Source organism: Emydura macquarii, unplaced genomic scaffold (genome assembly GCF_026122565.2).
Source record: "Emydura macquarii macquarii isolate MOO-44397 ecotype Brisbane River unplaced genomic scaffold, CSIRO-AGI_Emac_v2 contig_2795, whole genome shotgun sequence".
In the NCBI taxonomy this organism is placed as follows: domain Eukaryota; kingdom Metazoa; phylum Chordata; order Testudines; family Chelidae; genus Emydura; species Emydura macquarii.
The window spans coordinates 870433-893297 of NW_027132932.1; the positions used below are offsets into that span (position 1 = coordinate 870433).

At 37.8% G+C, this 22865-nt stretch overlaps 1 protein-coding gene across 1 annotated transcript in view; it reads left to right on the plus strand.

Moving 5' to 3' along the window:
• Positions 1-21482, plus strand: part of LETM1 (leucine zipper and EF-hand containing transmembrane protein 1) — a 67828-nt gene extending 46346 nt beyond the window's left edge. Inside the window, exons 11-16 of the mRNA XM_067567719.1 lie at positions 2622-2798; positions 3488-3643; positions 10248-10382; positions 10923-11113; positions 14340-14478; positions 17121-21482. Of these exons, the coding sequence (XP_067423820.1) occupies positions 2622-2798; positions 3488-3643; positions 10248-10382; positions 10923-11113; positions 14340-14478; positions 17121-17270 (948 nt within the window). The 3' untranslated portion in view covers positions 17271-21482. The remainder of the gene's footprint in view (positions 1-2621; positions 2799-3487; positions 3644-10247; positions 10383-10922; positions 11114-14339; positions 14479-17120) is intronic.
• Positions 21483-22865: the final 1383 nt, after the last annotated feature.

A 22865-nucleotide genomic window follows, 5' to 3' on the forward strand; every position in this document is an offset into this window, starting at 1 on the left:
CTGAAATATCTCTGGTGTGCAAGTCTTGGAGTGAGCAGGAGAAACTAAAATTTGACTCTTCTGCTGCTCTTCATTAGGGAAGTTTTTTTAAGAGCATGCTATATCTAAAATCTTGCACTGAAAATCAGGCATGGGAGATCAGCATGATTCTCAAAACACAAATTCCTCTTTGGACCTTGTAATCATCATTAGTGGACTCAATTACTTGTAAGAAAACTGAAATATATCTCTGGAGTAACTTTTTCTCTTTCAGGTTCCCTGAGACAAAGTTTTAATTTCACCAGATTTGGAAGATAAAATAATCCTATTCTAAAACCCTGCAGGTTGGGTTTGGTTTAATTTTAATTATCTTGCCAATATTTTCCCCGATCTCTAGTCTTCATAGTGACAATTTGTTCCATAAACAAGACCTTAAAAGTCCCTGGGCTTTACTGAGATAGATCTTTGCTAAGGTCTGCCTACACTACAAATTTACGTTGACCTGAGTCTTGTTTTGACTTTAGTTTTGCATGTATCCACACCTGAATTTGTCTCCCACTGCCATGTGCACCCCATTGCATCAAAACAACATCACCACCTCCCCAAATGACATAGGGCCAAAATCAACTACTTTTGTCACCATAGTGCTAATGTAGATGCTGCATTACCTGTGTAAACCCTAATAGTTCTTTAGTAGCAGTCCTACAGTGGCCCCTGTCCCCACTATAGTAGCTGCTACAGTCACAATTTTGACCTCTGTTGCCTGGACATCACAGATAGTGGAAGCCATATGTGTCTCATTGACTAGAAGATTTTTCCTTTTGAAAATAATGTTGAAGCCTTTTCATTTCTACAGTATGCTGGCAGTGGTAGCTATCGTTCTGTCAGTTGACCATTAGCTGTTTAAGGCAGCCACACAGAACCTGGTACATATCTTTCCAAACACGATTACCTAAACGCCACATAGGTTTTGTACACATTCACATTTATCTACCTGTTTTCTCTGATTGATGGGTTAATTTTATAAAACTAAGCTATTCACAGTTTTAAGTCAACTAGTAAAGACTGATACAGTATGTACTGGGGCGCACACTACTCACCACCAGACTGGCACCTCCTGCTAGTCATATGGGGATTAGCTACAGGCCAACACCCACGTACACAGTCTGCGCACCATCACACTCTTGCCGCAGTTGGGCTATCCAGCAGATTTTTGGAACTGCAGCGTCCTCTTCCTGACTTAGCTCTCTGCCTGAGTCACAATATGCGTTCCCCCTTCTAGGGGGAGGTTTGGCTCCCCAGCCGTCTAGCCACTTTCCCAGTGATAACTGCAGTATCTCATCCCACCACTTCCTCAGTGGCACCTGCAGTCACTTATCATGCCACATCCCAGTGGTGGGGACAGGGATGGGGAGGGACCCAGACCCACCCACTACTCCACATCGCAGCCCAGGGACTCTTTGGATCTTAGCCTTTTTCTGCACCCAAGTTCCTCTTCCTGCTGCTATCTCCCTGGGCCACTTCCCCCTATAGCCCTTGCGCCTTCTTCATCTGCTCTCAGGGCCTGCCACACCCACTTTCAGCAGCCAACCAAGAGCTCCCTGGTCCCTGCCAGCAGTAGCTCTGCCTCAGGTGCTACAGGCATCTCAGCCTGTAGGAAACACAGCCTTCCCTCCTGAGGCTCCAGGCCACATCGGACTGCTCTGCCCTGAAGCTCCTCTAATATGAGCCTGTTGAGCTCTGATTGGCTATCGCTTGCAGCCCCTTTCCTATTGGCTGCTTCCCACACAGCCTCCCCAGAGCCCTCTTAACTCCTTGTCTGCCGATATGGGGCAGTCGCCCCATCACACAGCACTATGTATTCATTTTTAACAGACTTGTAGGTGCTGTTTCAAGGATATGATTATAGAAATATTTATTCAGTTGTAGCTTTTACTACATTGCTCCCACTGCTTTAGCAATGTTAGCCGTAACCATCTATGTATCCCACAGCAATCTTTGTATTGCTTCTACTCTATCCCTTGTGCATGGAACCACCTTCCTTTAAATCCCTTCTAAAGACTCCTTTCTTCCATGACACCACAAGAAATAGGCAAAATTTATGATGACCAAAGTGCAGGGCAGACTAGTTGTTAAACAAAATTAGCTTCTAAGTTATATTCATATTGTATGTATTTAGAGTGTAATCCCTCTTCCTCACCCTTCTGATGTTGCTTTCGACTTAGATTGTAAGATCTTCAGTGTAGGGACTGGATCTGCTCGTGTGTGTGGCCTACCTTGTTGGGGAAAGTTACTGAGATAAAAGTTAACCTAAAAATGTGCTCTGCCAAATGTCTGTTTTTAAGAAATGGGTTTTCAAAACCTGTTTACAATTTTGTCATGAAAAAGATTCCTATGCGGGACAGGAAAAAGGAATGACTTGCACGGCTGCTTAGTGATCTTAGACAGAGAATGAAAAGCTTTAATCATATCGAAGTAGAAAGCTCTGTGGGTTTCTCAAAATAAACAGAATTCTATCTGTGAACTGCACTAGTAGTGTAATTTTTGTTTGTTTGACGTGTTCACTGAGTGGTTAAGACATCTGAAGAATATAATTCAAAATGTAGAAATTTGTTCATGTGCCATCCTTCCAATCTGCTTAGGCCAAAGAGGCTCAAGTCAAAGCAGCAGAAGTTGAGGGTGAAAAAGTAGACAATAAAGCTAAGCTGGAAGCAACCCTTCAGGAAGAAGAAGCCATTAGAATAGAAAATCAAGAAAAAGAGATGGAAAGAATGTCTGAAGCTGCTGAGAAAGCCAAAGAAATCCCTCAGGTTGCAATGGTAAGTGCAACTTCCAGCTATTGAGAAATAAGTGCATCATCAGTAGCATGAACACTTAGCCCATTGTGGACTCCATTGTGTTTTCTTTGGGATTTGTAGTGTATCCGTTCTGGATTTTGTCAAATAAAGACGACTTCAAAATGCACATTTGGAAGATGTGGGACATCTTAAAACATGGGAGGCAGGGGGGAAAAAAATCTAGAGAACAATCCTTCCATGCAGAGGGGCATCGACTAGATGACCTAAAATGTCATTTCCATCTGTTATATTTGATTCTATTACTTTAATTAGAGACAACGGGAGATACTTTTTCTGTTTCTTTAAAGAGTTTCCAAATTTTTCTAACATAAAATATTCTTTGCAGTTGGATTTGTTGCTAATTAACATTCAGCAAATTTGAATATATTTGGTATACCACTGTTAGGCTTACTTGTGAAAACTGAATATTATTGTTGAATTAAGTGATATCTTAAAAGGCATAATTTTATTCATGTTTTCATGAAATGGGCTTGGATACTGTAATTGAAATTGATCAAATTTGTAACTGGCAGAGATGTTCACACTGCTTTTGTGTAGTGTGTCTTACTCATGGAACCTATATCTAACTAAGCAGATGATTCTGAAAACAGAGAAACATGATGCTGTTTTGTATTAATGAATGTCTTTTTGCATGTGGTTTTGAAATTCAGAAAGAGGTGGAGTCTGCAGTGGATCTTGAAGCAGCTACTGTACATGTAAAGAAAAGCCAGATAGCTGTGGATATTGAACATGAACCGGCTAGTGTGGATTTGACAATGCATTCAGAGACCTTGAAAGATACAGCACCAGTCTTAGAAGGCATTAAGGTAATATTTGGTATCAAAGACCGTTTTTTAAAATGATGTTTGAAAGGTGTAAGCTGATATAATACAAATATCACTGTCTTGAGGAAATTCAGTTGTCTCTAAACACAGTTCAGTGATTTCAGGAAAATCTTAGACTTGCTTATTTTAGCTATCTCTACCCCTGAAAAGAAATCAGTCTAGCCCCAAACCCGAGATTGCCTGCATGTAAGGCCTATGCCAGAGAACTGCTAAGCCTGTCCACAATCTTAAAACCTTTCCATTTTTGTGCAACCTATATACATTGTTCTAAGGTCATTTTCAGTGGCTTTAGAAGTTGTAGACCTCAGCACTCCCATTTTTACTGTTATTGTTTATATAACAGCATATGGCAGAAGTGTGTGTGACAGTTCACAAAACAGATAAAAATGGGTTTTCTTCGTGAAGAGCGTAGTCAGAACACGGAAGGCCTAACTTCTAGAATTAGGATGATCGTTAAGGAGACTTTGTTATAGTGATGTATGTATATCTTCAGGAACTCAGTTATGTTTTTCTCTGTATGTAGACTGGGTAACTGAGAATAATAATTTGGCCCCTTGTCTCTATCATGGTGTAATTCCTAGCATTCTAATATTTTGTATTAGACTCTTTTACATGTGCAACAAACTCATTAATTCTGGAATCACCTGTGAGCTCAGTTTTGACCCAGTAAGGTTTCCTTACAGCCTACAGGAAGAATAGAACACTTTAAAATGTGTTACTAGCTTGACACAGCTGCCAAACAGTGTCTTAAACTAAAAGGAAGACTTCTGTTTTCAATGGGAAATTAGATGAACAGCTTCTGTTGGCAGGAATCACCCTGATACTGGCAAGAATACTGTGGGTCCAATAAGTTAAATAAGTATGTGTTGGATGAATGGACTATAAGGTGGATGGAAAGCTGGCTAGATCATCGGGCTCAACAGGTAGTGATCAACAGCTCAATATCTAGTTGGCAGCCGGTATGAAGCGGAGTGCCATAGGGGTTGGTTTTGTTCAACATCTTCATTAATGATCTGGAGGATAGAATGGATTGCACCCTCAGCAAGTTCACGGATGACACTAAGCCAGGGGGAGTGGTAGATACGTTGGAGGATAGGCTTAGGATACAAAGTGACCAAGACAAATTAGAGGATTGATCCAAAGAAATCTGATGAAGTTCAACAAGAGCAAGTGCAGAGTCCTGCACTTAGAATGGAAGAATCCCATGCACCGCTACTGACTAGGGACCAACTGACTAAGCAGCAGTTCTGCAGAAAAGAATCTGGGGGTTACAGTGGACAAGAAGCTGGATATGAATCAACAGTGTGCCCTTGTTGCCAGGAAGACTAACGGTGTATTGGGCTGCATTAGTAGGAGCATTTCCAGCAGATTGAGGGAAGTGATTATTCCTCTCTATTAGGCACTAAAGAGACCACATTTGGAGTATTGCATCCAGTTTTGGGGGCCCTCCCTCCCCCCCACAACAGGAAGCATGTGGACAAATTGGAGAGAGTCCAGCGGAGGGCAACAAAAATGATTGGGGGCTGGAGCCATGTGACTTATGAGGAGAGGTTGAGGGAACTAGGCTTATTTAGTCTGCAGAAGGGAAGAGTGATGGGGGATTTAATAGCAGCCTTTAACTACCTGAAGGAGGGTTCCAAAGAGGATGGAGCTAGACTGTTCAGTGGTGACAGATCATAGAACTAGGAGCAATGGTCTCAAGTTGCAGTGGGGATGGTCTAGGCTGGATATTAGGACAAACTTTATCACTAGGAGGGTGGTGAAGCACTGGAATGGGTTACCTAGGGAGGTGGTGGAATCTCCATCCTTAGAGATTTTTAAGGCCTGGCGTGACAATGCCCTGGCGGGGATGATTTAGTTGGGGTTGGTCCTGCTTTGAGCAGAGGTTTGGACTAAATGACCTCCTGAGGTCCCTTCCAATCCTAATCGTCTATGGTTCTATGAATTTACCACCTTACATGTAGGTGGTGGTCTGATGATTTAGGGAGCTTGTCCAAATCAATGCTATTGAAATTCACCCAAGGCCAGAGGCTTATTTGAATTTGCCAGTATCTTTTTGAAGTGTCCCTCTCTTCACCCTTAAATCTTGTTCTCTAGCTTAACTTCTAAATTCTACGTTGGACTCCAGTTGTGGACCCCTAAGTTTTAAAAATGTTCCTGGGGAACTGAATATGTGAGACTCAGTATGGTTCGAATCTTGCATACTGCATAACTTTTTTGTTTTGTTCCCAACATGGTATGACTATGCTCATTATTTTCCCATTTATATAAGTGTATCCTTTTTACTTCAACAGTTCAGTTTGCTAAAGAGATGGCTCTCATTGCATCCTTTGGTGAAGAATCAATTGTAGTAAAATGTTTAACTTTGTATACCGCATGGCTATATAACACCTGATGTGTGGTCCTGGTATTACTGGTGATCAGTTCACCTGGTTGTACTAAAAGAATTGTTAAGATGAAGGGAAAACGTCATTTGGGTGTCCATTTTATCATCAGAACATAGCTATTTCTCCCTTTGTCACTTCAGCTACCTAACACAATATTTGAATTGATGAAGGGGTAGTGTTTATAAAATGAGAGGTGTGGGGGTTAGATGATAGTTGGTTCACTGTCCCCAAACAAGCACAGCATTTAAGCATAGGTATAAGTGCTTTGCTAGATCTTGGGCCTAAAATACATGTAAAATTCTTCTCTTAACATAATTTAAGCTTCCCAGAACTCAGACTGTTTTGTAGAGGGAACTGAATTCATTAAAAGAAAAATGGGACCTTCTCAATCATGAATAACAATGCCTTATGTTGTCTGTTGATTTATTATAAATCTGAAATTATTTGCAATGTCACCTGTACTATGATCTTGAAAACTCACTTTCATAGAATAAAATGGTGATCATGGCACTCTCTAAAAAGATGACTTTTACAACCCCAAAAACCTAGAAAATAATTACAGGGTTTTTTTTGGAGTTGAAAGGAAATACTTATGAATTGGTCAGGAAGTGGCACTCAACACACACGACTAGTTTATCCTTTTTATATCTTGTTCAGTGGTTGTCAGATTTTGTCTGGGGGAAAATCATGTGTGAAAATTAGACCGTGATCTTGGCATCAGGCATGTCACAATTAAGGAAACTTGTCTTAAAATGTTTTTCTTTAAAGCAATAAAAATGTCACTTTCTAGAATATATATTCTCTATAGATTGTACATATTTTGTGGAATTCTTCACAGACAGTTCTCTAAATAATTTCTACATTTTCTAGCTTGTCTCAACATTTTGAGAACTAACTTATTAACAGTAGCAGGGGGGGGTTTCGCACGAGCTTGTGTGCTTTTGTAATCAGTTCAGACTAGCATAAAGTATCTGCTTCATATCTTAGTTGCATTAAATTAGCATTAATTCAAACAACTTACATGACTAGTTCCTATTTTCTTTCATGCTGCAAAGTTTGAAATGTGATAGTGGTACCTATGTATTTAGGTTGAGAACATGTTTTACATTTCTAATGTTACAAATTGAATTGTTTAGCTGATTGATTTTCCACAGCAACACATTGTGTTACAGATACTCAATCTGGGTTTTCTACTATTTGTGAAAGTGTTTTTTGGAGTAAAATAATGTACATGGGCTTTTCCTACCTAGTCACGCACCTTAAATTTAACTTGTATCTGAATTTCTCTTAGTTCTTTTTTAATTATTGTAACAATTTACTGTTGTCTAGGAGATGTGATGATCAGATTTCTCTAAACACCAGTGCTCCTATAGATCAACATCACTGCTAACTTTAAATGTGTATTTTAAACATCCAGATTGCCTTGTTAGGTAGCCATCACTGCCTTAGTTAAATTACAGCAAGTAATGAAAGAAAGAAAGAAAGTAAGTAATACTAGGATAATGCCAACAAAAATGATATAGTCACTTAAAAGGTACTGATTCAACCTCATCTGGAATACTGTGAACAATAGTGCTTACTATACCATAGAAGTCCACTGTGAACTTGGAAAGGGGAAATTGGGCAACTAATATAATGCCAGGTCCTTATAATCTCAGGTCTGATATGGAGAAGGGGAAACAAAGTTAATTGCATGTTGTTTCCTTAGCAGAGGCTTCAAGGTGACTCATGTATTTAAAGTTCTACTTTTTCCCATGTGGAAAGAGTTTAAATGCAATGGGATATCTTTTTAAATGGAAGCAGGGGAAAAATAGTGCAGAAATATTGCATGTAAATATGTGGCAGAAACAAAGTAACTGTCCAAGGGAGATCAACATTCATTTCTGTCCTGGGAAAGGATCATGAAGGAAATGATTAAAATAATTGAGAACTAAATCTGGTGTGTGAACCCAAAAAAGAGCTGACACATTTGGTCAGAGACCTTTCCTTTTCCAGACAAATTTTGTGTGGGGTAAAACTATTTAAAAGCTGCTTTGACCCATAAAAGAGAATATGCCTGGGTGAGTTTGTGCTAAATGTCTGTTATTTTCTCTTAGTTCTAAGACTTTTCTTTTTTATTATATTATACATTTTAGAGACTGCAGTGAAAACGTGTAGGGAGATTGATGGTACCTGTAAATTAAGTCTGCCAAAACCTCACTTCTGACATAAAGGTGCTGACTGTTTGTGACTTGTTCTCTGGTTATTATTTTGAAAGTGTGTGTGAGAGAGAGAACAAGACAGAGACAAACACTCTTTGATATCATTCATGCAGTAAATGAGATATAAAATCAGTTACACAAGCATTGAAAACTCAGTACTGGTTGGTTTTTAAACAGTGTGCATTTACATTGGCATATGTGATTTATGGAATACTGAAAGTTTTCAGTATCTTGTGCAAACGTGACTTTTCCAAAGTAAATACATATAGTTAAAGTTAAGATTTTGTCATAGTTTTATTTTAGTAAAAGTCACGGACAGGTCACGGGCAATACAAAAAATTTCTGGAAGCCCATGACCTGTCTGTGACTTGTACTAAAAATAATGGGCAGGGGGGCTGAATGGGCATTACTGAAGCCCAAGCAGGGGGATGAGAGCCCTAGCCCTGCTGCCAGAGGGAGAGGGTCCAGCAGCTGCTGTCCTTGGCAGCTCTGAGGTCCCCCATGGCCGCTCTTGGATCCCCCATGGTGACTTAGGGCTCCAGGGTCCCCCCGCAGCAGCTGACGGCTGCAGATTCCCCCACTGCCCCAGTTGCTGATGGCAGCTGGGGGGACTGCGGGGTCCAGCTGGGGGGGCTGCGGGGTCCACCCAGGGCAGCTGGGTGCTACAGGAGGGAGCTGCAGGGGCCGGGAGCTGTGGGGGCCCACCACCCACGGCAACTGAGATCTGTGAGGCCCCCTACCAGGCTGACAGCTCAGACCTGCCATGTGGGGGCTGAGGTAGAAAATGTTATGAAGGTCTCTGGAAGTCATGGAATCCGTAAAATAATCTTATCTTTACATATAGTTAATAAAGATGCATATTTTACTGTCAGAAATGGAATAAAGTGTTAAATGGACCAGCAAAAAATACTTTGATATATTAGTGGATGATGGCTTGCTTTTTGAAGTAGTACTTGCTAAACTGGGAATTGCAGCTATGGTGATCTGACAAAAAGTCAAAGATTCTAGCCTAATCTTGCAGATTTTTTGAAGGAGAAAATGTTGCTTCCTTATACCACTGATCAGCAAATACATTTACTAAGAAGGGTCAGAGCTGTCATTTAATTGAAGAGAGCATTATGATATTTGCTCAGTGTTCATTTATCAGTGAACTGGAAAAAGGGAGGTGATGAGGTGGAACAGGCACTTTCTCATGAAGCAATTGGCTGAAATGCTTTTTTCATAAAGTGGCAATCAGAGCTAAATGTCACAAATAATTATAGCATTTTACAGTCTTTGATACTTTTGTGGGCTAAGTATGTTATACCATTTCTTTCCTTGGGGATTAATGTAAATGTCTTATGTCTTTGTCTTTATTTTAATTTAAGAAGTTATTAGCCTTTCTTGGTTCTGTTTGTTTGTGGTGAGCCATTTTTTGAGTCTAGCTTCTAGTGTTCTCATTCTGGTATAGCTGAAGGTTAGGATTTTTTACTTTAAAGTATTAGACATTTAAAAAGACACCAATTTATAAGTCACACAACTGTCTTGAAATGTGCTACCTGCTAATCTTACAAGCATTATCAAAGATTACTATAAATTTAAAGATATTAGAGGAGGAAGAAAAATTATTTTCAGTTGATTTGTGCATTGTAGAACTTTTTATATAGTCAGTTTGTTTCTTCTGTCAGTCATTTCCTGTTTGTGTCCTTTCACACAGCACGGGCAGGAGAGAAACGCTTTTTAAACTGTAGGGAAATATGGCTGTGAAAATCATAGAAATTGGCACAGGGGCTAAGGGACAAATATAGTACCTAAACTATCTTTAATTCACCTTTAAAAAGTGATTAGATTTCAGATAGACTGTTCTAACATTCCTAACATCCATGCACCAATCTCAAAATATCAGTCTATGTATTATATCTGTTCTGTAACCTAAAAGAATACAAACTCAAACGGTATCAATTTTCTGGAAGAAACCACAAATGTGTCCTACACTCGTTTGTATGTTTTACTTTTTAGGGTGAGGAAATAACCAAGGAGGAGATCGACATGCTGAGTGATGCTTGCACCAAACTGAAGGAACAGAAGAAATCGCTAACAAAAGAAAAGGAGGAGCTTGAGGAGCTGAAGGATGATGTTCAGGAATATAGTGAGGTAAAGCATGGGGTGGTGAAGGACAGTTTTTACATAATTGCTCTGTCCATGCATATTCTTAAAACATCTAAACTTAAACTATTACAATTTTTGTTTTGTGTACTGAGATAACCCAAACTGAAAATTGTTTGGAGAGGCCTAATTGCTCAATGGTTGTGTTGTACACTCTCAGATCAGTAAAGTGGTGTTGACACTGGCTGAAAGAAGTTCTTGTCCGGTTGTTCTAAACTAGAAGGATATGATATTGAAATCTGAGGATGGATGAAAAGTTTTTTAATTGGGGAGGAGGGGAATGGTTGAAGATTCTTAGGACTATGTAAGGGACATATAGCCACAATGTGGGGTGTTTTTAAAATTAACCTTCATTGGTCTCTAAATTTCACTGTTTCCATGTGTCTGACAACAGCAATAACTGCTTCCTCTCCTGCTGCAACCTTCTTGATTTGCACATGACTTCTGCTTTTCTATTAGATATTACTATATTTGTTGTTGTGAATTTATCTCCTCGTGAATGCTTTTTGGCTTGAACATCTCCTTTAGGATTTGCAAGAGATAAAGGAGTTATCTAAAACTGCACAAGAGGATGTGGTGGAAGAATCTAAGGCAAGCAAGAGGTTGACCAAAAGGGTGAACCGAATGATTGGACAAATTGACAAAATTATTGATGAATTAGAGACGGACCAAAAGGTGGTGGATGGACAGTTGGACAGGGGTGCTAGCCCACCTATTGGGTAAGTGAATGTGGGCAACACTTTTCTTTTTAAAAAATTCATTCACCATTAGTCTGCACATAGGATAAAACATGAATTCTTGCCGTAGGTTGGTTTGGAAAAAAATTAATAGCAAGTAAGTTATTTTGTTCCAAAATTTTAAAGTACAGTTCAATTCTTAAAAGTGACCACAAAAATAGCATTATGGGGTACAGTCTCTGTTGTGCCTCAGTGATCTCCAAATCAACTCTGGTTAATATGCAATTAAAAAGATGGGGTTCTCCCCAAACTCCCAGTCCTGCAAATTCACTCTGAGCTTTGAGAGACAGGATGGATTCTTTAGGACTTGGCCTTCTTGTGCTTGACACCAATAGTAAAGGTTTGCAGGCCAAATCATGCTCTCCGTTACATTTGTGCAGATCCTTTGCAGGCACTAGGTTTGCACTAGTGTTGCTGAGTGAAACTTAATAAACAAATGAGATGTACAATAAGATAGAATAGAGTATGTAACCACTATCTTAGTTGTGTGGGCACTCCTTGAGATTAAAAAGCAGTAAAATCTTTTTTTTCCCCTGAGGTAAGCCAATACCATTCTAGAGAAACCAATGGGAACAGACCTGATGTAAGTAGGAAGGTGATAAATTTACATAATCCCTTTTCAGAATAGACCTACATTTTAACTTGGCACACTTGTGGACTTCCAAACAAATTCCATAAAAGGTTTTATCATGCAGGTGCGGTGTAAAATTCAAACCTCAGATTAGACCCGCACGCAGCTCTTATTTCAGTGAGAATCTCTCTCTCTCCTTCCCCCTTTCCCTCCCATCTCCGTAGCCTTCAAACCTGAGGAACACGTGGCCTGTGGTGTCCAAATACCACAGGTTTCTCAGATCAATATTGTAGCCAGGATGTCCAGTCAAGATGGGGACCTCATTCTGCTGCTTGGTGTATAAATATAAAAGACAGTCTGTGCCCAAAACAATTTACAGCCTAAATAGGAATGCATATTCCCTTTTTTGTTATTTAATTCTAAACTTTTATAAAGTCTTCATTCAACTCCTAGCTAAATGTAAATTGTTTCAGTTTCTGTCATAAGGTTAACACAGACACGATGAAAGATAGCAGTAAGGAAAAACAGCTGCTGACCAATCTTAGCTAACAAAGTATGCATTATAAATTTTAATTTATAATCTGGGCTTACAATGTAATTGTACAGTTCTGTAAAACTATTTGTTATATGCAAAGTTTTCTTATCTTAGAGGGATGTAGGAGATTTATGAATGATTAGTCAAACGTGGTTCCTCTAATATTTTTGACAAAGGTTAAGTTACTTAGACTACAAACTGTTTTTACTATACGTTAATTTTATATTATGGTTTATAAAGTCCTATTTGTTAGATTTTGTTATAGATATATTGCTTAGAATTGTCACCCATTATGGGCTTGATCCAGCTTCCACTGAAATGGATGGAAGATTACTATTGACTTCAATGAGCATTGGATCAGGACCTCTGTTATGTAAGGATTCTTTTGTATGTCCTTGGAATATTTTGGATATCTTTTTAAACTGATGTTTTGAATGGCTGATCTTCAGCATTCCCCTTGTTGATTGGTTTACAAGAAGTGTGTGTTTGCTTCATTGGGGAAGAGGCTTTCTAAATTGGATATGGGATAATGGAATGATAACCATCAATAAAAAGGAGAGAATATTGGATAAGAGGGAAAGAAATTTCCATGTGTTGGCATGAATTGCATTGATAGTACTTAAAAGGCTTGGCAGGAGGCAAAGATTGTTCTTGTTGGTGTATCAGGTTGAGCAATGCCTCAAGATTCTTGCTCTTTTGTCAGTGGAAATTAAGTGAATTACTAGGTTAAATGTTGGGAGTACTGTATATATGCTCTTTTTATAGAAGCATAAATGGATTGGCCATCATTTATGCCTATTACTATGGGCAATTACCACTGATGGATGTTTGTTTTAGCGTAAACTCAGTATCCCCCAGTACCTCTTTAAACTTCCAAATCAGAACCCTTCCTCGTGCCTTAATTTATGCATGTAAGCGTATATTTTTCCTTCCTGTTGGATAGGCTTTGGAACAGTCAATCTCTCTTCTTCTGGATCTTGAGTTAATATTCTGTTTTGTCTTAGTTGAATTTCCAAGTTATTGTTAGAACATGTACTTTTGGGTTTTATGCCTCACGTAATAATTGCCAGATACATCATGTTTAAAAATGGCTTACGGAGAAGTGATCAAGCTTTATACGCTGATAAATATTTGTGCTCCCCTCGCTTCCCCCGCTTCAATTCAAATTACTTTTACCATATGAATCTGGTCAGTGCAGAGATCTCCATAGCCTCAAGATAGTCATGGCATCAGCAGAAGTCCAGGAATTTTCAGTGGTGGTCCAGAGAAATGCTCTTTCCCTTCTGAAAAATCAGTCTGTGGCTAAATGCCTGAGGTTAGGCAGGTATGGAGTTAAAACCATACCAATAAACAGCCCTTATCTTAAAGGATTGTTTTCATCATCTTCTGCATCTCTTTGTGACCTGGGCTGGAAGATGTAAACCACTTCGTGATGGCAAGCAAAGGCTTCAGCCTGCAAAAGATTGAGACCAAAGCTCCATGTTGCCACTAGGCAGACTTCAGAAACAGGGATGCAGATTCTGAAATCTGCCTAGAAGCAGCATGGCATTTAGTTTGTACATTTTGTAGAGGGGTTTGTCTCACAGATGTGTAAGAAAATTAAGTCTATTTTAACAGGGCATTTATGTGTGTGCTGTTGCAAGAAAATATTTCTCAGTTCTTGCCTTCCCAGGATTTGTTCAAAGGGGTTCGCTTGCCTCTTTCTATTTTCTGTAGACCAACCTCTTAAATCCGGCAGGATGACTGAGGCAGTGTAATGCACCTTGGATTAATAGAAAAAGGTTTTTAGGTACTGAAACTTTACCAAAGGTATTTCAGTTGTCAGTGATTTCTTGTATTTGTGCAATTCGGCATGTGAAAACTATAAGAGTTTATAAGAGAATATGTGGAGGATTAAAGACCCACCTGAAGAACTATGCTAACTGATCAATAACTCATCTTTGCTTTTTTGTTTTCAGTTCTTGATTAGATTATAGAGCAATGTGGTATCTATGATTTTTCAATATAAAACACCATTACATGTCCTTTACTATCTTTTTCTCTTCCTCCTTTACTTCTTTGTAGTAACTGTTTGCTGTATACAGATTATGTTTCCCCTTTAGGGAGAATCTCATCAGCATCAACGAGCTTATTAGTGTGATGAAACAAATTCAGAAGTTTCCAGAGAACAAACTGAACAGGATTGCTGAGGCATTAGATGAGAACAAGGATGGCAAGATTGATATAGATGATGTTACCAAGGTGAGCCTGCAGAGCACTATAATAAAATAAAGCTGGTATTACACACTTACTGAACTGCTGAGTTAGGCAACACTTTACAGTTTTCACTTAATTTCATACTGTTTTCTTTGCCCAAATCTTTATTTTGATACTGCTGTGTTTAGAAAACTTATATCTAAATCATAAATCAGTTTTTTGTGTTTGAATCTTTAATACGTATGACCCACTTCAAAATTAATGGAGATTTTTGCCACTAGTTTGGGGGATGTATTCATGATTTCTCCCATATCCAACATCCAGTTCTTCATTGCTAAACCAAGAGGCTCTCTCTTCCAGTATCAGCCACATCTGTGGCTCTTATGCTCATGTGTGGAGGAGGGTATCATCTGGTATACCTTTTGATGGCACTCCCTATCTATTCTACTATCCAGCCAACCAGACAGCTTGTTGTTTAATGTAAAGCCTTGTGCTTGATATTTAGAAATTAACTGAGTTTATGCACAATGCTTTAGAATATGAAAATACTGTTTTAAAATAGTATTTATAGAGGTGATTGTGGGGTGGAAAGGGAGTAAGTATTTGTTCCCTACTCTTTAAGAAAAGTGCCGTGGGATTTTTAATTACTGCAGACAGTTAAGACTGGTATTAGCCAATATTCTTCCCTAACGTATCTGGAACGCTAAGCTATACAAACATGTCGGAGAGATGCTTCATTGTGCTCTGTATTTCTTAAGCCCAGAGTACACCAAGCTATCAGTCATCCTGAAAAGGGAGCTGTTTGTCTCTGAAGCGCCTCTAATGTGGAGCTACAGAATCTTTTCAGTTCTGAAGCTCCAATCCTTTGGAGTTTACAAGTTCTGTAGCAATAGAATTTCAAGGACCCCAATAATCTGAACCCCTGTATCTGAAGGGTTGTTTTGGTTGTTTTTTTTTTTTTTTGGATGCACGTCATGCCCATTTCCTGATTAGTGAACTTTACATATTTTGGGTTGTGTTGTAAATACTGTCCACTTTGTGACCCACTGTGCCTAGAGTAGCCCACCTGAAAATGCCAAGGTCGGGGCAGGCTGCAAAAGGAGAGCAGATTCTCCCAGAACTAGTGGCTAACACTGAAGTTAGATTCACCAGCCAATCACAGTGCTCCTGATTCCCCATGCTCGTTGTCAAGAAGCCCCAAAAAAGAAATACATAGCTCCCTTTATTGCATTTCAGTCTCTGGCTCCCAATCAGCAACTAGGTCCAGTAAAGAGACTAGCTATTTAAAAACTCTATCCACTTTACCAAAATGTTCTCCTGATCCCCAAAGGGTCAGCCACATTACCAAATCAATATTGGTTTGGATCTTACCCAGTACATCACACTACACTGCCAGCCAATCCTTCAGTATCTAAAACTAAAGGTTTATTATAAAAAGGAAAGAAACAAACAAGATGAGAGATTTTAAATGGTCAAAGCAATCAGATCCGTACAAATGACTTAAAAGTCTATATATGTCAGATTCTTAGCAGTATTGAAGTTTGCAGGCTTGTACAATTTCTTTGGAGTACATCCAATACCTACATGGGTCTCAGTCCTTTGTTTCACAGCTTCATATGTAGAATAGTTGATCCGGAGGTAGGAAGCAGGAATGAAGACAAAATGGAGATGGTGCATCTGTGTTTTATAGTTTCTGCCATGAGGCTTGTACTTCCTTTTGTCCCAAACCACAGCCATGCAGCACATGACTTGGAAAAGCCTCAGAGTCCCCTGTCCATAGGCATGTTCCTACATGTCCTGATGACTCATAAGGTGTAGCCCCTGGGTTTTTTCACTGGATTCATTGTACATTTGAGTTCCCTTGATGGACTATCAAGCAGGCTTAGTGCTGCTGCCATCCTGTGTGGAGATGTCACCCAGAAACACAACACAAGTTTAAAATACAAATATACCCTACATATTTAGAACTCATAATATAAAGCTGATACAGACATATAAATGTGCTTGTCAGTCTTAGTGAATCATGACTTTTCCATCAATACCTTGCATGGCATATCTTATATGATATTTATTGCAATTCTGTAATACTGGTATCAGTAAAATTATAAATGATCATTCATATTCCACACAGTGTCACACACTTCTTATCCTTTTAGCTGTTGTGTTCCTTTTTCTCCCTTCCCACAGTTTTCCTGGCTCTCTCTGCTGTTCTCCTCCCTCCTGACACTTGAGTGGTGTGGAGGCAACAGTAGGGATGCACTTAAACCTACGTTAAACATTTAAACTGGCTCATTTGAAAGTCATTTTCCTGCTATACACAAATGATGGCTTACAGTCCATTGTAACTTAAACACTTTGAGTAATGAGCTTTTGTGAATCTGGCCCTTAATGTTTGCATGCATGTACTTAGCAAAGACAACTTGATAAGGACAGTTCGTTAGGAACAGAGCTTAGATCTCCAGCCACTTTACACGGGTCACCAAAAAGCCACTGGATTTTAATAATTTTTTAAAATATAGCAAAAGTGGACTCTTGTTTATGATCAGATGCAGCTAGCGGAAGAGCTCTGTTTTGCTTAGGCATATGAGAGAGAGCAATTTATCTTCTATTTAGATTTAGGATGTCAGAATACTTCACCTATGTGAAAGGTAATGTTTTTGTGGATTTCCTCTTTTATATTCATGTAGGTGGTAGAATTAATTGACAAAGAAGACATTGATATCTCAACAAGTCAGGTTGCTGAGATTATGGCACTGCTTCAAAAAGAAGAGAGACTGGAAGAAAAAGAGAAGGCAAAAGAAAAGGTTGAGAAAGAAGCTGTGGAAGTAAAGAATTAAACTTCAGAATCTGAAGTAAAGTCCAATTTAACCAATACAGCTTATCTTCCTGTGTACTGAAGCCTGTGTGTATGTCAGCTGAGCTTCTGTGGTGATGAAAAATGTTGTTGCTTTGAGATCATTCTAGTGGCAAATCAAAGATATATTTTCTGGAATATGGAATGAAATAATTTCTATTGTCAGACAAGTGATTTTACCATCATTCATGAAGATGAAAATAATATGATTCTTTAAGAGCGTGTTCTTTGCTGTGGAATCACGTATTTGCAGTCATCACTGCGATGTAGTGAATTACTAAACTTGCTAGTTTGCAAAACATTAGTATAAATAGTGTATCTATCATGAAATATATGTGTGAATATCATTTATTTCCTTGCATCATGTAAACATCTGATCAGCAACCGTTCAACAAGGCCCAGTAATGTTCTTTTGTTTCCTTCTTGAGCTTTTTGCACAGTTTAATATGAATTTTTTTTCTCATCAAAATATTTCATTTTCCCATTACACCCTAGTGAAGAGAGTGTGGCATCAAAAAAAAAAGGGTTTAGATTATTTAATTTTATCTGAACTTCATATCTACTAAACTATTGCTTCACTAATACAGAATGTGGCATACTCTGATCTCTTGGGTTTAAATCAGCTTTTTTATCCGTCACTTTTTCGTGAAGGGAAAATTCAGTAGAACTGAAACCTCCCATGAAAATTGATTTTTCTGGGTGCCTTAAGCTTATTGTGACTGAAAAGTGGGGGTGGTTACATCTAAGGCAGTTCTCATTATTCCATATAAATTATTAAATCATTGTGGAAACAGAAACCTTTAACACACTTTCAAAATGTGTTCTGACGCACACAAATAGGAAGTGCATAGTTAAATAGCTAAAGTAATTAGAAGGGAAAAATGACAGTGGTGGTGTTTTACATATATTTTTTAAAATTGCACTTATGAAAAGGTTTGTTATCTACCTGAACACTGTATACAATATAATAGGTTTTTTACCTCTTGATTTTTCATCTCAGGGTTAAAATCATTAACCAGGTGACGGTCAGAAAACATTAAGTAAATATATTCATCTTCTAGCCTTGCTTCCTGCAATGTTACTAAATATCTGGTATAACCAATGTTTTCAGTACATAGTTTGCCTTCTGGTTAACTGGTTCTTTTATTCAGTTTCTTCTATAATTAAGTAATAAATTAAATATTAGCAACTAATGGATCTGGATTTAGTACATCTTTTTTTTAAACTGAAGATTTAAAACTGAAATACTGACAGTTTTAGTATATTAACTTAATTTCTGAGCAGTCTAAATTTCCCTTTTTTTCTTAAATTTCAGATATCATTTGCCATGGAATATTAATATTATGACTTTCACCAGTGTTCTTTTTATTTAGCAGCCAGTAGTTTATAGTCTTAATTTTTTGTAGATTATCAGATTAATGCATGTTAAACCTGCTGCTGTAGAATGCTGTACATGGATGAGAAGGGAGTCTGTACCTCTTCTGCTATAGTAAAAATTACATATTTTCTCAGGAGTTTTGACTCCCAAATACATTTCAGTGTAATTCTTTGTTTTGTGTTAAATCTGAATGAGAATAACTAAAATGTTTATAGAGCTATGGGACCGATACGACTACCACTACACAATATACTAAAATGTTTATAGAAACTCCTTCAAGTTAGTGGAACAAAATATAGTTGGAGCATTCTCCTGGCTTGCATGGTGGACCATTATATTTATTTAATTGCTTCTTGTACATTTTGCTGAGGCAACATACTGTTTGTTAGCTAATTTTAGAAGCAGGGTCAAAACCTTTTGTTTCCAGCTGTAGAACTTTATACAGTTTGTAAAGAAAGCTGCTTACATAGTGAGTAATTTGACTGATCCTCCTGAGAAGTATTATAATTGTATCTTACTGAGTAAACTATTTCACCTGTGGGCAGGTTGAAATTACAAAGTAATATGATCTTTGTAATTCTTTTACTGCTTTCTCATAAATAAGGGTGAGGTATCAATTCCAGCATGAAGTCAGTTTCAAGATGTATATTTATAACTTGGCTATAACCTTTAAGGCTAAAACTTGCCCAGTATTCCATACTGTGCGCTGTACTTACCAAGGCATTGAGACACTTTGTCCCTGGTACGTTTGTTTGTGCCTTTTGTTCATTTGACATATTGGATGGAGTGAATGAGAAAGTAGGTGATGGAATGTACTTAAACAACATCCTTAATTCATTCCAATACACTTATGGCTAATTTTTGCTCTTGGGCTCACCTGGAAAATAATATATTGAGATACTTGAATTAGTTATTTAAAAGCACTGCTTTCAATAACCAGTGTCCATTTCCCCTGTCATCTAAAGAGATGAAAATAAATCAGGTATAAATCAGCAATAGCTAAACATGTTAATTTATTTTGAAAAATATTGCAAATCCAAGATACGTGGCCTAGAATTCTTAATGGCAGGCATTATCTGCCGTTTTATATAGTAGGTGGGCAAACCCATGACTGTCTGGACTTGTTGCATGTTCTGCGGGTCTCAAAGATTTGACAGGCTTCAGTGAATCACCAAGGCCCCAAAACCGAAAACTTTACCTAATTAGTTTTATGGAAGTCTTTAAGACTATGCAGGTGAGTGCCAGTTGCAGAATTGGGCTTCAAATCAAGAGCTTTACTGCCTTTTATCTAGATTCCAATAATAAATAAATTTACAGTACTTCAGGAGGGACTGATGGCTTTCAGATGTCATAGCTGGTCATAGAATTTACTCCTCAATTAAATATTTTATCAGGAGATCTAAATATTTGTTTAAATTTATTGAAAGGTTGTATGATATTTGAATGAGCTTATGAGTTACACAGGCTGAGCCTTCAAACACAGTTAATCAGTAAGATCATTATCACTTATCAAGTTAGGATAAAGATCTGAATTTGATAAACAATTTAGGGAAAAATTACATATGAATCTTTATTACTTATGGCTTACTGAAAAATTCCAGTTTGACAACAAAGTAGCATGTCCTTTACCTTCTGCCTATGACATAGTTAGGTACTTTTGTACTTAGTCATATTTCATTGATCAAACCACTCTTTCCAACTCATGTTGTTTCAAATGCCCACTTTCACTTAGCTCTTCATCGACAATCATATGCTACTGTTGGTGCTGTATAAGCAAACCTGTCTGCCAGGTAGGTACCAGAAGGTTAATTTTGTACAGCACTTGTCATCTTTAAAAGAAACTAATATTAAACTCTTTTTCTATTTGAGTGCCACATCCAACTTTCAGTGAAGGCAATGGGAGTTTTTCCATTGACTTCAGTAGGGATTGGTTAAGACCTGAAAAAGGCAGGTTTTCCTTTTTTCCTCCATTTGTTTTGATGTGTTAATGACACGTTACCAAAAAGCATTAAAGAAATTCATAAAGCTACATAAACTTGAACTAATATCTTAAAAGTGTGTTTAAAATGTTTAAAAATTAAAGATCTTAAATCACTAATGGGATACATGAATAACCTTAAATTACAATTACAGAGCAGATGTTGGAAAGCTTTTTGTTTCCCAGGATCTGAGTTTTTTGGGATTCGTTGTTTTTCTTGTAAGAACAGACTAATGCCTAAAGTGTGCAGGGAGCTGTATTCATGTAGGAGAAACACTGAATCCTAAACTTGGGTTTTAGCATATAAATGCTTTTCAAATATTTTGGCTTAGAATGTAGGGCCTCCAATCCTGCAAAGAGAAACGTGTGGGCAGATCTATGTTTCTGTACAGAGTTCTGTTGATTTCATTGGAGCTACACGAGGGCATGGATCTCTTTTCCTGAAATCATAGGTTGTATGGAAGGGACTGGTTCTTCTGATTTGTGCTGTTTGGAATACTGCATGTAATTTTCATATCTACATATGTGCTGGTAGTGACAAATTTTTATATATTTTAAAAGCATTTCTTTACTTTGAACTTGAGTTTTATTTCAAATTATTGGGTATATTTTTAATTTTAAAGTAGTCCCATATTTAATTCTACTTTGTGAGATTTGTTGCTGCAGTTTAAGGAGTTCAGCCGTGTTATAACAGTATCTTAAAGGTCACTTGCTATCTGTGCTCTGAACATATTGGTCCTAAACTTGCCACAGTGCAATATAAAGATTTGTTGGGAAGTTTCTTAAAATTTTTGTGTAATGGCTTCAGGTTTCAATAAACTTGTAATATTTTTACACCAGCTATGTTGCTTGTTTTTATATGACTTAACTCTTATTTATTGCTGCTTAGTTGAGTTACCAGGCACTGATCTGATAAATGGCAGATCCAGGATTATCACTACGGGATGAAAGAGGGCAGATAAAGTAATAAAGCCTAAAATACTGGTTTCCTTACTTATGCAAAAGTCCCATTAATTTGAGGTGAACTAGTTGCCTGAATAAGGTATGAGCAGGATTTAGCCATTCTTTTCTAACGCCACCATCCAGTAGTTAAAAGCTAAATGTCTGTCACCAGACATTGATGAGTGTCAAAACTTGTTCTAAGGTGAAATGAGTCTCCTCAGGAGGGATTAATTTTTGTTTTACAAATGTGTCTGCCCATACTTGCTCCTTGGCAATGTTAAGTAGGCAGGAAGTTTAAAAAAATGAGCTCAGAAGTTACAATGGCTTCATATATAACTCATATGCAGTAACTAAAAATTGAAAAAATTTAAATGTTTCTGGAAAAAAAGTATGAAATACTGTGTGCAATCTCTTTAATAATATTAGTGTAACAATGACTCAGCATGGCAAACTTGTACAGTCTACAGAATATTCAATAAATAACAGAATAAATGCTTTTTTATATGAAATAGCTGCTATGATTTATTGTCAATTTACCTACACTTCTGGTGGTTGCGAACATTGGGGCGGGGGTGGGCAATTAGGGTCCCCATTCAGAATGGTATTTGAGAACATACTTAATTCTAAGCATATCAGGAGCCCCATTCAAATCAGTGGGACTTCTCGTGTTAACATTTGTTATTTGTATTGAAGTGGTGCATTGGATCTCCAGTAATAGACCAGGGCCCCATTATACGAGGCACCATTGAACACAACAAAGAGACAATCCCTACCCTAAAGATCTTAGTCTAAAAGTGTCTTGCTGAATTGGGGTCTAAGTATTCCAACAGATAACGGATAAAATAATCTGCTGTCTGGAGACTCCTTTAAAATACCTACATTCATAAGATGATGTGGGTTAAGGATAGACTTATACCTTTAATGCCACAGTTCCTGAGTCAAATTCTCAGTTACATCTTCGGCTTTTGTCGTAACGTTTCATTTATTTATAGTTTAGTTTGTGGGGGAGGATTGTTACATAAGCAATATGGTAAACCTCAGACATGCAGAAAATTCATTAATTTGTGAGTGCAGAGGAGCACTTAATTATAACAATGATAGGTGTTTTTAATACCCCAAACTATATTGAACTCTGAATCCACTGTTGTCTTTACTGATAGATATGCACTCACCTGTAGGAAATACAACTTAAATGAGGTTTGTATTTAAAACAATTAAGTCTAATGTATAGATGTGATATAAGATAAATGTTTGTTTTTTGGGCACACTTTGATATAAGA